We start from the raw sequence: 13,581 nt of genomic DNA, 5'->3' as shown, positions 1-13,581 counted from the left end.
GCTGGGCCAGGAATAGCAGCCCCATCTGCCTGGCATATGTTGCTCCCCTTCCTGTGTTTCTAATGAGCTCTCTTCCCCCGCGTCACGGAGCAAGACAACGGGATCAGCCTGGATTTGGCCAGCCCTGAACAGGTGGCACTGCCCCAGTCACATCCCCACTGCTGCCCCCACGTCTCCATCCCTCCCAGCCCATCGCTGACCCCGCACCCCAGCGAATCCAGCCGCCCGAGCGCCTCCAGGACCCTTCCACCCCCCTGCCCAGCACAGGGCCGCGGGCAGGCTCCCTGCCAGGAGCCGGAGCCGGTGCCAAGCGGGCAGCAAGAGGACGAGGGGGCCACAGAGGTGAAGTGAGTCGGGAGGCGGAGGAGGGCGAGGGGAGGGCACGGGTAGTCACACAAGACAAGAACCGGCGAGGTCAGGACCGACACACAGCAGACAGACAGACAGACAGACAGGGAGCTGCCGTACTTACAATCATCTGCCATTGAGAGGCGAGCAGAGCAATTGGAGAGAACAACCATCACATGAGTGTCGCGTCCCTCCGCCAACCCCCGGCTGCCCCCAGGCCAGCCCCAGCCCCAGTCGCCCTCCCCGCCGGCCCGGGACCAGCAGAGCCATGAAGGCATCCCACGCTCAGAGCTGACACCGGGCACCGAAGCGCTCCAAGCCCATGTCCTGCTGCCGGCATCTCTGATTTCCATGGCACCGAAGTGGTCCCATCCCACCCCTCCTGGTCCTTCCCAGCTGGATGGCTGTGTCGGGGTGGCTCGTAGCCCAGCGCGGGGCAACACGCTGGGATGAGCCCTGCTGATACCCGCCCCGCTCGAGGGAGGTTGCGGATGCAGAGCAGAAGCCTGCTCAACCTGCTCAACGTGCTGCTCCAGCACCCGGTCTCCAGCTGGCTCGGCCCATCTGCAGGTCAGAGCCTGAAGACAGACCCCCCCCCCAGTTGGGCACTACCCTGCAGCAAGACCAGCCTCCAGCAAGAAACTCCAAAAAATTGGGAAAAATTGCCCAGCAGCATTTTAAACCATCCACACATCCATGTGAGCCTCCTCTCCCCACAGCACAGGGCTTGCTGCCTCCAGGGCACGGCACGGCCACACGTGGCAGGGAAGGGACAGGGACCAGGGTTGGGATGGGGACCCAGCAGGGCTGAGGTCCTCGCTAGCACTGGAGCTTTGACCGTATCAGCTGAGATCACACAGTCCCAGCCGGGAGCGATGACATTACGGGGGAGCCCCGTGCCCTCGCTCCCCACGGGGCTGGCCCGAGCTTGTTCTGGGCTGGGGCAAGGTGCAAGCTGGTGGTGGCAAAGCTGGGCCACCTCGCTGCCGAGGGCTGGAGAGAAACAGCCTGTGTCATGTCATCCCTTACACACACAGTGTGAGAAGCCTCATGGCCCTGGGGGACCGGGAGAGGTGACACAGAAGCTGGCAGCTCCGGGGATTCCTTGTTAGAGCCCATCCAGGAGTCCTGGATCCCAGCTCCATGACAGCGACAAAAGCCACCGAGAGTGACAGGGAGAGGAACAGCTGTATGGCCAGCTCAGAGCCTTTGGTGTCAGTGGTCTCAGTGGAGGGGGACCTTCCCCTTCCCTGCTAGACCCCAGAGAACAGAAGCCCCCCACCAAAAGCCATTGGGATGGGCGGTGGTGGCCGCCCCATGAAGCCTTGGGGTGCATTGCTACATCCAGGAGCACAGAGACCCACAGCAATGCGAGACGGAGCCTCGAAGCCTTTAGAAAGCCTCTCTCCAAGGAATGATGATTCCCTGGGCTTTACTCTGCCCCCAGGTCTTTCTGGACCCATTCAAGCCATGAGCAAGGGTTCAGCCCCAACTCAGGGAAACTGTCCCCATCCCCGCATCATCCCTGAGCCTGGAGAAGCCAGTCCCTGTTCCTTGGAGCAATCCCAGCCCCGTGGTGAGGCTGATGTGCCACAGTTCAAGGCACGCCAAGAGTCACCGGATTTACCTCCTGGCGCAGGGCCCATGCCCACAGCCCGGTGCTGAAGAGGCATGGCATGGGATGCTGCGCCAGTAGCTTGGAGGGGAAGGACGGAGAGGAAAGGATCAATTTCCCCCTCCTGGTGCCACGATGGGGGTGGCAGGAGGGTGACAGTCCTTTGGTGAGATCAGCTGGATCACACTGGGCACCCAGCTTGAGCACGGACCTTTCCCTCCTCCATCTCTTCCCCGGCCATGAGCTGGGGAGGCAAGCGAAGCCCCCATGTCCTCAGCAGTGAACAAGGGCTCCAACCAGTGATGTCCCTCATAGGCCACCCACACACGGGGCACAGCCTGAGATCAGCCACCTGCAGCTCAGCTCCAGGGTCCCCCATCCTGGTCCCTGTCCCCCAGCACTCACCGTCTGGTCGGTGAGCGGGGGCAGGACAATGGTCTTCTCCATCGTGTTCATCACCAGCTTCCAGAGCTCCTTCAGCACCCGCTTCAGCACTGTCTTCTCGCAGATCTTGGCAAAGAGGGTCAGGCTGCAGAGAGGGGATGGGGCTGAAGGTCTGAGCGCGGCACACCTGATGCCACCCTTTGCTTGGCCGCACCAAGGGCCCCAACCGTCCCTGTGGGATACTGGGACACGTCAGCCCTGCCTGGGTCCCCATCGTTCCCAGGGTGGCTTGGGGCAGCCCAGCTATCACAGGAGTTCTCATACAGACACTGTCGTCCCCCACACTCACTTGCTGTCCAGGAGGTCCATGATGGGCTGCAGGACGTTGTCAGCATCCTGCGCGACGCTGCTGCAGGTGCTGGCGGGGACGTTGCCGGTGCCTTTCACCTGGCCCAGGATGTCGCCCATCTGCTTCACGCACTCCTCGATGTGCGGCTGGAAGCTGGGGGCCACAACGCCCGGAGGGCTCAGCATCCCACAGGCACACAGCCATGCTGCAGGGCCACCTGGGACCTGCCTGGCCTTGGCTCAGCTGAGCAGAGCCCCTGGCCTGGCCCCAGCTGCAGCTCTTAGACCCCCAAGAGCTCTCCCTGCCCAACAGCCCTCGTCCCCTTGCCTGGAGGTACCTGGTGGCGAAGATTCGGCTCAGCTCATCCAGGACGTTGTTGAGTTTCACCTGCAGCTCCTTGAGAATATCACTGGCTTCTGTGTCCAGCTGGAGAAAGGGGACAGGTTGGAGGAGACATCAGGGTCCCTCACCCAAGCCTGGGGCGTCTCTGCACCCCACAAGCACCACTGGGTAGGACAAAGCCCATCCCTGGTCCAACCTAGTGGGAGATCAGGGTGCCATGGGGTGGGACAGGGTGATCCATGCAGGCATGAAATGGGAGGAAAATGGGGTCTGCTCCAGCGCTGCAGAACTGGGGAAGGGACTGTCCCCAGGGAGACAGGACAGGGCTCCCCCCCAGGGACTCCCAATACAGACCTCCTTCCCCCCCATGGCTTCAAACATCTTCTCCAGTTGGACGCGGAGCTGCTGGATGTTGTTCATCAGGATGCAGGGCTGGAGGGGCAGGATGGAGAGGAGGGTCAGCACCGGCCACTGCGATGTCGCAGGAACAAGCATCCACACCGCCGTCCCACACCCCAGAGACACCGAGCAAGGTGGCCATGCCACAAAACCAGGCTCTCTCCCACCCCGCCTGCTCGTTTTGGCATCTCCATTTCAGAGAAGGGGACGCGCACAGAGCGGGGATGCCCAGGCCAGCCACAACACTGATCCCGCATGGCAGCATTTTGGGGGTTGCCAGGCCTCCTTTGAGCCATCGGACATAGAGACCGAGGGCAGGACCGGTGGCAGCAGGGACCAGCTCTGGGTCTGAAATCACAGCCAGGGTCACCGCGCGGGAATGGCCCTGCCAGGCAGTGCCTGGTGGCCAGAAAGACGAGAGGGTACATCACCACTTTCTCCTTCTCCTTGGAGCAGTAGGAGGCGAAATCCTTGGAGATGATCTCGGCATATTGGAGCAGCACGTTGCTGATGGTCTGCAGCCGCACGAGGGATGGGACAGGCCCAGGGAGCAGCAAAGAGGAGGAGGAAGGAGGGAGAGAAACAGGAGGAAGGAGGGAGGAAAGGAGACAGTGAGTCTCATGGCAGCGAAGCAACCTAATGCTTGGATCCGCCGTGGGACCCCTGGGCCCTGCATCCCCGAGGATGTGCCGAGACCCGCGTGGGCACAGCCCTTCCCAGCCAGACTGAGCGTGTCTGGTCTCAGCGGGCAGCTCCGGCGTTGGCACAGCCGCAAAGGCATCCGCCACCAGCCAGCAAGCCCACGCGCCGCTCCCCTCCCATGCTGCAGYGAGCTGGTGGCATTTAATTAATTTAGATTAATTAAACAGTTAACTCATTAGTTAGCTAATATCTCCCAGGCTAGCAAAGGGGGGGGCAGGTTCACTCGAGCATTGCTGCTGGAGGCAGGTTGTGTCCCACGCGCCGGTGCCCGGAGGTGGCAGGCAGAGCCTAGGGCCAGGGCCAGCGCGGCAGGTCCCCACCTTGGCAAACCTCCGCATGTAGTGCCCGACGATCTGGGGGTCGGGGCACTCCAGCTTCTTGATGATCTCGAAGCTCTGGTTGAGCTGGGAGAAGACGTCCACCACGGAGCAGGAGAAGAGAGCGTGCTCGGACGTCTGCTGGAACTGCAGGGGAGAGAGGGAGGGTGAGCCGGAGGCACGGGGGGTCCCTCGGCCAAGGGGACAATCCTCTGTCACCCACCCCAGGCTGCGCTGGCCCAGAGACACTCCTGCACCCGTCTGCCTGCTGGGTAGAAGGGGAAAGCCTGGTGCCAGGCTTGAGTTAGAGACAAGCCTAGCTGCCATCATACCCCRTCTTTCTTGTCCCGCTCCAGCGCTCCGTGCAGGAAATCCCGCGACACCTCTTCATTCTCATCCAGCCACTGGATCACGAAGGGCTCGAACCAGCTGGAAGAGAGGCACAACCCCGATGAAGGTGGCCAGGWTGGGGCCAGCCCGGCGAGGTGGGGGACATCCGTTGCGGCATGACCGCGAGCAGCATCCCTCCCCGGATGTCCCTGAGGTCTGCACTTACGCGGGGTACTCAGGCACGCGGGTCTTGAAGGAGGGGAGCTCGGTCACGTACTCGTTGTAGAGCCACTTCACCTTGAAGTGCAGGTTCATGTAGTCGGCGCTCTTGCACAGGCGATGCTTGTCGTGCTCTGCGCGGGGAAGACGAGAGTGCGATGGGGGCTATGTCACCTCGACCCCCCCATCCCTCGAACCGGGGATCTAAGCGGGAATCTCATCAGGGCCATGCAGGCGGCTCTGGGGACGCCAAGGTGATGGGGCAAAGCCAGACTGGGCTGTAGGTGTTTCTAGGGAGGGATTTAAACTCAACATGATGTTAAAGGAGGTGATGAACCAGCCTCCCCCRTGCCCCAGCAGCCTTGCTCCTGCCCAGTGAATATTTAAGTGGGAACTGAGGGGCACTCACCCTCCATCGCGTACTTCATGTCCTGAGCAAAGAGGTTCCACATCACCTCGGCACTGATCTTCCCCACGTTCAGCTCCTGCGGGAACCTGGGGTGGAGGGGACAGCGTGCTCACCAGGTGACCGGAGCACAAGAACAAGCCCCTGTGGCCAGGGCCAGACCGCAGCAGGGACCTGTGTCAGCCCTGGCGTGGCCAGGGCTGTCTCCAAACCATCCCCAGGCTGGTGGGACTGGTGCATGGAGCCAGGCTCAGGGCAACCTTGACAGCAGTCCTTCGCCTGCTGCCCATGGTGAGCTYAGGTGGTTGTGTCCAGAAATGGGACTCCTGGGGTCTTTCCCCAGCTAACTTGCTGTGCAGCTTGGAGGTAAGTCACCCCCTAACTCCTCCCCTGCCCCATGCCTCAGTTTTCCCATCTGTAAAATGGATGTTATGACCCATTTCCAAAGCGCTAATTTGACCGTGACCCCCAAGAACCGAGCGTGGTGCCCTCTCCCCACATCTACTCACTGGTTCAGGCAGGGTGTGTAGGAGTTCTTGTCCTCTTCGATAATGGAAACTATCAGGGTGATGAGTTTGGACCAGAAATCCAGGTTCTTGATGCTGGGGCCCTGCTCCTCGGGGGGCACCTCGCCTTTCTTGGTCTGGAGTGATGGGGACACAGGGGAGGCTCCGGTCACCCCCACGCCCTGTGAGGCTTGATTTCAYGGTGGGGCTAATGGGGAGGCTGGTGGGCAGCCACCACCAGTTGCTCCTGGGGTGCTGGGGACCTGGGAACATCCAAGGGCTCCACACAGTCCCCACATCCATTAAGGACATGGGACCGGTCCCGATCCCACGGCAGGGGGGCTGGAACCCTGCCCAAGACTTGGGGCCTGCTCTGCGTGGGGCTGAGCACCCTGGAGAAGGACCAGAGCAGCACAGGGGACAGGGGGAGAAGGGAAGGAAAAACCCAGTGGAGTGATGGAGAAGGGAAAGGGACGGGAGGGAGGAAGGCAGGGAGAGCAGGCAGGTCCCCCTGATTTTCCCCCACCACAGCTGGTGGCCCAGGGTTGGCCCCGAGTGTTCGGGGGTGGCCACATGTGTGAGGCCAGCAGGTCCCAGCTCTGCTTGCCCTGCTCACCGGGTCCGTCTGGTACTCGCGACTGTACAGCTCGTGACAGTTGTTGAAGATGTACTCGTAGGTGGAGTTGAGGCAGGCCTTCACGCAGTCCTTCACCACCTGGCTGGCTCGGGGTGGGCTTTGCAGCTCCTGGACCTGTGCGGGGAGCGAGATGTGGAGCCAACTGCATCGGCCATCACCGAAGACAGACCACGACTCCGGACAAGATCCCGGCAACCCTGGGAACCGCTGTGGGACCAACACTCCCCCCAACCCCGGACGGGCCTGGGGCCACGAGGGGTCCAAGGATGCAAATCCGGCAGGAGCAGGAAAGCCAAGGGCATCGCTGGGGCTATTGCCCAGGGTATTGAGGGTGAGGCTGCCCCTCCGGAGGGACGGGGAGAGAAGGCAATACCTTCATCCGGAAGAAGGTGATGCTGGTTAGCAAATCCACCGTGGATTTGAGATCCTGCAGCCGCTCGGGGCTGCTGGCAGGGAAATTATTCTGCGAAGGGGAGAGGAAAAAGCCGTCACATGTGGAGCGCAAGGGCCACCCAGCCCAGGTGCCACCAAAACCCCGGCAAAATGCCTGGCTCTTCCAGCAGGAGCAAGCAGTTGCCTCTTCGTGGCGGGGAAACTGAGGCACGGCAGGTCGCTTACCCGGTACATGGAGAGGTCGATCCGCAGGGAATTGTGCAGCTGGTCGAGGAGCTTGACGAACCGTTCTTTCTGCGGAGAAACACCCCGGAGCCAGGTAAACGGGGGAAAAGCGCCCGGGACCGTATCCCTCCCCCCTCCCCGCTTCGCCTGGCTCTCTGAGCCCCCCAGCCCCGACCCCGCGCCGCCCCACGGCTCGTCCCCCCCCTCTCCTGCCTTCCTGCGGGCCGTGCCCTGCCGGGGATGGGCGCTAGAGCAGCGCAGAAGGACGCCCGCGGAGAAGAGCCCGTCCTCGCTGGTGGCCGGGTGTCGTCAGCGGGCAGCGTGGAGCGGACRGCAGCAGTCGGAGGCTCCCGGGGCGAGCGCGGCCCCACTGGGATGCGGGTCCCCCTCGGCGACGGCAGGCGGTGCGGAGGCGAGAGCCCAAACACCGCGGGCGCCCGGGAATCCCTTTCGCTCTCGCTGGCGGTCAGCGCCGGAGGGAGACGGGCAGGTACCTGCGCCCCGCCGGCCAAAACGCCTCCGAGGCCGGGGTTCGGGGCGGGAGAGCAGAGCGGCGGCGCAGGATCGCGCCTCTGGGCCCCGGGTGTGAGGCTTTCCAAAAGCTCCGAAGAAAGAGGGCACGGAAAGAGCCGCTTTTGCAAAAATCTTCCCAATTTTGGGAACGAGCTGCTTCGGGCCTCGCCGAGGYGATGCCACCTTGCCCTACCGGGCTGCATCTAACGCCAGGGCAGCTCTGAGGGATGMGGGAAGGGAAAAGCCCTGGGCGGGCGGTTTCCCCTGGAATGGGGGGGCTCTAATTCGGCTCGGTCCAGGGACCTCGCGCGGGGCGAGAGGATGCTAACCCAGGTGAGGCYGTTCGGCTGCTGTGCCGGAGCTGAAGGAAAAGCAACCGATTCGCTCCGAAACGCTGTTCAGAGGCACTATGCCGGTGTAAATCTTTGCAAAAGCCGGGAGAGCCCCGGTTTTAGCCGCAGCCAGCAGCGTCGGCCGAGCCAGGGACAGGGCAGCCCCCCGGGGGGGGGGGGGGCACCCAACGAGTGCGAGCCGGGGCCGCGGGGGCCTCCGGCACAGCCGCTTTTCCACCGCGCAACGGCATCGCCCTGCCCTTGAAGCAGCGAGGTGGCCGGAGACGGGCCAGGGGTGGCCCTGAGCCCCGAGTCCTCGCGGGGGGAGCAGGGGGGGCCGCCGGTGGGGCAGGAGGGGGGAACGGGGCAGGCCGGGGGAACGGCGTGTCGGAGACACTGCTCCCCGGCGCCGGACGAGTCCCGCAGCCTGCGTTTTTTTTTTGCGACCGCAAACCTTCCGAGCGCTCGCCGGCCGGAGACGGCAAAGCCAGGCTTTGGGCCGAGACCGTGCGTCCCCGACACACAACGGCTGCAGCGCGCTTTAAAACTGCACACGCCAGGCGCTCGGGCTTAAAGCGACAACGGCCGGGCACTTTAGGACCCGACCTTTAGGCTCTCTAAAAAAAGAGAAAGAAACAAGTTTTTAAAACCCTACATGTTAAAGAAAAGGCTTTTCGTGTGGTTTCCTTTTTTTTTCCTTCCTTTCTCTCTCTCTTTCCGCGTGACCCTGACGCACAGCTCGCTCGGCCCTAGCTGTCCCCTGCGCTGGCTGAACCGGGAGATGAATCAAGCCGGCCTCTCTCCGCGCGCGGCCCTGCCTCAGCCCTCGCTACCCAGCGCCTCGTCCTAGCCGGAGCCGGGCTCTGATCTCGGCTCGCCCCGCGTAAACGCGGAGCGGCCGGGGTGAGAGCCCAGCCCCGTCCCCTGTCGCCTCACCCGCGCTCCCCGAGGGCCGACCCGTCCCTGCCACAAACTCGCCCAGGCGCGCGGTGCCGCCGGGCGCCCCGTCTCCTCGCCGCCGGGGAAAACCGGGCGGTTCGGTGCGGCACAAAGCCCAGGCGCTCACGGAGCGGGGCCGGCACGCACCCACGGGTGCCGGTGCGCCCTGGGGAGTTTGCTCCGGGCTCGGGTTGCACCCAACGTGCTCAGAGCCGTGCAAAGCTCCCAGCGAGCGGCAGGGAAAGGCTCCTCGCCGCCTGGCTTTCGCGGCAGGAGGTCGGATGCCGCGAGAATTTCATCCTCCCGCGGGAACGGCAGCGCCCGGGGGCTGCCGGTGTTGTCACCCATCGCTCAAAGCCAGGTCGAATTGCAAGCAAAGCTTCACCGTAATAATTTGGGGAGCAAATTTAGACCTTSTCCCAGAAGACGGTGGCTAATTCCMTTCCTGGAAAAACAGGAGGTGGCTTTATCTCGGGGCACGGCGGCTGCGGTTTGGAAGACGGGGGTTTTGCACGGCCCTTGGCGCCCCACRAGCCCCCCGCCCCCAACCCAAGAGAAGAGAGAAGAAGGAAGGAGTGTTTACGCACCATCGGACTTACCCCGAAATTGGAAGCGGCAAAGCGGTCGGAGGCGGAGACGTTGGTGGAGGCGGTGGTGTGCGCGTAGTAGGCGTTGATGTTGGCGAGCAGCGTGCTCATCACCGCCGGCACCCCCGGACACATGTATTTAGAGGAGAGACAGGCAAAATGCCTGGGGTGGGGGGAAAGGGAGAGAGAGGAGAGCGATGGAGAACGAGGGCGAATCAAGATCCCGGCAGGAAAAGAAGCCGCCGGCAGCCCTCAAGCGAGGCCGGRGGCGAGGAACTCACGTCATGGCCTGGTAGATGGACTCGACGCCGTAGCGCATGGCGAACTCGTCCACGATCTCCTGCGCCGTCTCGTCGAAGTACACCTTCCAGGCATCGTCGCCCTTGGCGTCGGGGATCTTCACCACGCCGTTGTTTTGCAAATCCGTCACGAAGTGGAAGAGGTTCTGGGGGGTGCAAGGGAGTCCCCTGAGGTCACCRGCCACTGGATGCGGGGTGGCCTGGGTGCCCGCGGTCCCGCGCCAGCCCCGGCGGCCTGCTCACCTCGTGCAGACACGTGTACTGCACRTGGTACGGGGCCACCTTCTCCTCGCCTTTGATCTCCACGCTGATGTGCAGCCGGATGGCTCCCGACACGGCCGACTTGTCTGTCCGCTTGTCTGCGAAGGGCAGAGGGAGAGGGCCGAGACGTGAGGGCCCCCCCGCCCCAGCCCTTTGCACGGGGCGCCCGGGGGCACCTCCACCTCGCTCCCTGCCCCGGACGTGGGGCAGACGTCTGCTGGGGCCGTACAGCACCTAGCACCACCGGGCCTCGATACGATGCTGCCAATGCATTGTAATAACGGGGGATTTGGACCAAAACGGCACTAAACCCCCAGCTCGCCCAGGCTCGCCGGGTGAGAGGTGGCCCGCTCCGTGCCTCAGTTTCCCCCTCTGTGGTGGCTCCCTCTATAGCTGCTCAGTGCTCCAGATCTCCAGGGCAAAGTGCTTTGAGACCAACCCAGGGGAAACGCTTGATGGCAGCGGGTTYAGGGTATTAAATAATGGTTTTCGCAGCAGCCTCCACACTACTGCGATGAAACCGGCCCCGGCGCCACGTGGCTGCAGGGACCTGGCTGCCCCGAGGGGGTCCGAGCGGGCAGCGGCGGCGCGGCCGCTTACCGAGGTTGTACCAGACGTCCATCTCGCCGCTCAGGGTCCGGACCTCGATGATGGTCTGGCCCAGAAAGTCGTCGGACTCCCTCTTAAAGCGCTGCTTGACGCGGGACTTGATGTCGTCGTCCTCRTCCCAGACGCGGACCTTGATGCGATCGGAGGAGTTATGGCACTCGCTGCGGGGAGGGGGAAGAGAAGGGAAAGCTCCCAGCATGAGTGGTGAAACCTTTCCAAGCCTCTGTTTCCCAAAATCAGAGCTAGCGACGGTCCCTCCCTCCCCACGGCGAGCGCCTGGAGCGCCAGCGCCGGGCTGCAGCTGGGAAAGGGAGCACCGGAGCCTGGTCCGGCCCTGGCAGCCAGGCGCCAAACCCACCACGGAGCAATCCCGAGAATTTGCAGGGTTTCCTCTCCCTAAAACCAAGATATCCCCMCGCTACCCAGCTGCTTTGCCCCCTGCTCGCGGGAGGAGCTGGCCCAAGCCCGGCTGTTCCCACGCTGCAGGCACGGAGCCGCCGGCGCTGCTGTTTGAGCCGAGGACAGGGGACAGTGCGAGGGGGGGGGGACAGGCGGCAATGCCAGCAGGACCCCGCTCCTGTCCCAGTGAGCCCCAGGAACTGGGCGCTGGGCTCCCAGTTACCCCAGTGGCCCCCTTCACCCCTAGAGCATCCCCAGGGCAGGATCGGGCCCCGATTCCACCCCGCGCGGCAGCGGGTGCTCAGCGGGCAGAGAGCAGGCTGAAAGCCGGCTCAGACACCGAGCAGCCCGGCGTGACGGCCAGCGGCCAGGGAAAGGGGAGGGGGGGACGGAGGTGCACGGGGCCGACTTACAAATGGAAATTCTCCTCCCAGACCGGATTGAGATTGCCGTAGATAGTTTTAGTCCTTTTTTTCGTCTTTCCAACCTGAACAGTAACATACGGGTCACTGGAACCTGTCTTATCCTTGGCTTGCAGGCCCTGGGCACAAACGACTACAGCACGCCGCGCACAGCCGTCCACGCGTGGCACCACGCGGCCACACGACACACAACAGAGAGAACAGACAGAGAGAGCAGTCAATGGCGCGGCCACGACACGCGGGCAACACACGCGCCGGAGCCGGCCGGCGAGCACCCGGGGGCCCCCCGCCACCCCCCGAGCCCCGGGGCTGAAGCCGCTCTGCAGCGCGGGAGGAGGCTCGGGGCAAGCAGCGTCCTTGGGCGAGGGGGAAAGCCGGATTCGCAGCCTCGGGTGAGTGGGGTGGAGGGAAATTCAGGTCGGAGCACGCAGAGCCCTCCCTTCACCTGGGGTTTGCTGCTAGCCAGGGGCAGATGTCTCCGCTGTCGCCCCAAATCTGCCGGCTCATAGAGGGTACAGTTTTTGGGGGGGGAATGCTGGAGTTGTGCCCACAGGGACGTGCCGGTGGGATGCCACGCACTCCATCGGCGCGGGAGGGAGCAGGGAGAGGCAGGGACGTGGGGGTCCCCCGCGGCGTTGGGCACGCGCCGGGTTTGCAGACCGGGGAGGTGACGCCGGTGCCTACCCGTGATGCTGATCTTGGCTGACCACTTGGAGGTGCCGTCCAGGACGCTCTGCTTCACCGCCTTCATCTGCTGCGTGTGGGTGGTCTTGGTGACGCCAAACACCTCCTGGATCAGCTCGAAGATCTCGGGCTTGTTGCGCTCCCGGATCTTCATGCGGTCTTTGAGCACCATGATGATGTTTTGGGTCCGGTCCTCYGCTCCGTGCTTGGAGCTCTTCTCCGCCGCCCCTGGGAGAGGACAACAGCGATGGGCGACACGATGAGGACAGACAGCATCCGGGAGAGAGCTGAGCATGCCCAGGCTCAGCACCAGGGATGAACAAAATCAAACCTGGAGGGGTTTGGGCCCCGGTCAGGGCAGCTGTGCCCTGCTCACCACCACCCCCATGCCCAGAGCAGGAATCGCTCTCCGAAATCACTGCCGGCTCTCTCCGGAGCAGCAACGCGGCGGGCGGGGAGGAGGCCGCGGGGCGCCGGCTCCTTACTCTGCAGGCAGTCGGCGTTGAGCAGGTCCTGACACTTCTCGTGACACTTCACGCCGCACTCGGCGCAGCGCATGCCCTGCCGGGCGATGCCCCACAGCAGCCCCTCGCACTCGTAGCAGTAGGTGGGCGTCGTGGCCGTCCACACCTCGAAGTTGTGGGGCGTCGTGCAGGAGATGGGGTACACTAAGGCTTGCAGGGTCTTCTTGTAAACATGGTTTTTCTGCGCGGGGGGAGGAAGGGAGAGGAGGGCAAGCTCACGTACCGGCGGACCTCAGGCACCCGCCCGGCCCAGCTCAGCTCTCCCGCCGCGAGCGCCCGAGTCGCAGCCGTCGGAGGCAGCACTTACTAGTTCCTCGTTGTTCAAGGTGCTCGATGCCAGCGCGGACGTGATTCCTGCTTTCCTAGACTGCACCAAGGACTGTCAGGAAGAAGAAACACGAATCCCAAGTCACGCAGAGCAGGAGGTGGGGGTCTCCTCCCGTCCCCTTCGGGCTCCCAGCGGCCGGGAGCAAAACCCCCAGCGCGGGAGGACGGCAACACCCGGCTCTCCCGGAGGTCCCTGGGGTGCAGCCGGCCGGCGCATCGCGGGGACGGCGCAGCTCTGAGAGATGCCAAGGGCTGCAAAGCGCCGCTTTGCAACCGGTCCGGCCTGCGGCATTCCCAGTTCCACCCAACGGCCTCTCGCCGCGTGCCTGGGACCGCGGGGGGACGCGCAGGGCGCCGGGCGCCGCGGGTGGCACTTACCATTGCCTGCGGGCAGCCGGGGCCAGCGAGGGGGGGGGGAAAAAGGCGTTAATATTTCGCACCGGTGCAAGCCCTCGCCTCCCCCCCTTGCAGCGAGCGGGAAACGAGGCGGCACCGAACCCACCCAGTGCCCCC

The 13,581-nt window shown here is 64.0% G+C and overlaps 1 protein-coding gene across 1 annotated transcript in view; it reads right to left on the bottom strand.

Annotated features, from left to right (window-relative positions):
• Positions 1-2,368: 2,368 nt before the first annotated feature.
• The window catches only part of UNC13A (unc-13 homolog A), a gene marked incomplete at its 3' end in the record, with an annotated part of 28,645 nt that continues 17,432 nt past the window's right edge, over positions 2,369-13,581 (bottom strand). Inside the window, exons 14-35 of the mRNA XM_026084151.1 lie at positions 13,447-13,452; positions 13,049-13,120; positions 12,703-12,922; positions 12,218-12,445; positions 11,525-11,666; positions 10,704-10,873; positions 10,086-10,201; positions 9,825-9,988; positions 9,556-9,706; positions 7,173-7,241; positions 6,928-7,017; positions 6,534-6,668; positions 5,921-6,054; positions 5,415-5,500; positions 5,013-5,139; positions 4,789-4,885; positions 4,460-4,603; positions 3,869-3,952; positions 3,393-3,470; positions 3,034-3,122; positions 2,697-2,849; positions 2,369-2,492 (exon numbers count right to left, since the gene is read on the bottom strand). Coding sequence (XP_025939936.1) covers positions 2,369-2,492; positions 2,697-2,849; positions 3,034-3,122; positions 3,393-3,470; positions 3,869-3,952; positions 4,460-4,603; positions 4,789-4,885; positions 5,013-5,139; positions 5,415-5,500; positions 5,921-6,054; positions 6,534-6,668; positions 6,928-7,017; positions 7,173-7,241; positions 9,556-9,706; positions 9,825-9,988; positions 10,086-10,201; positions 10,704-10,873; positions 11,525-11,666; positions 12,218-12,445; positions 12,703-12,922; positions 13,049-13,120; positions 13,447-13,452 — 2,679 coding nt within the window. The remainder of the gene's footprint in view (positions 2,493-2,696; positions 2,850-3,033; positions 3,123-3,392; positions 3,471-3,868; positions 3,953-4,459; positions 4,604-4,788; positions 4,886-5,012; positions 5,140-5,414; positions 5,501-5,920; positions 6,055-6,533; positions 6,669-6,927; positions 7,018-7,172; positions 7,242-9,555; positions 9,707-9,824; positions 9,989-10,085; positions 10,202-10,703; positions 10,874-11,524; positions 11,667-12,217; positions 12,446-12,702; positions 12,923-13,048; positions 13,121-13,446; positions 13,453-13,581) is intronic.

Source organism: Apteryx rowi, unplaced genomic scaffold (assembly GCF_003343035.1).
Source record: "Apteryx rowi isolate R43461 unplaced genomic scaffold, aptRow1 scaffold_1183, whole genome shotgun sequence".
Lineage (NCBI taxonomy): Eukaryota > Metazoa > Chordata > Aves > Apterygiformes > Apterygidae > Apteryx > Apteryx rowi.
This window is presented reverse-complemented; position numbering and strand designations above follow the sequence as displayed.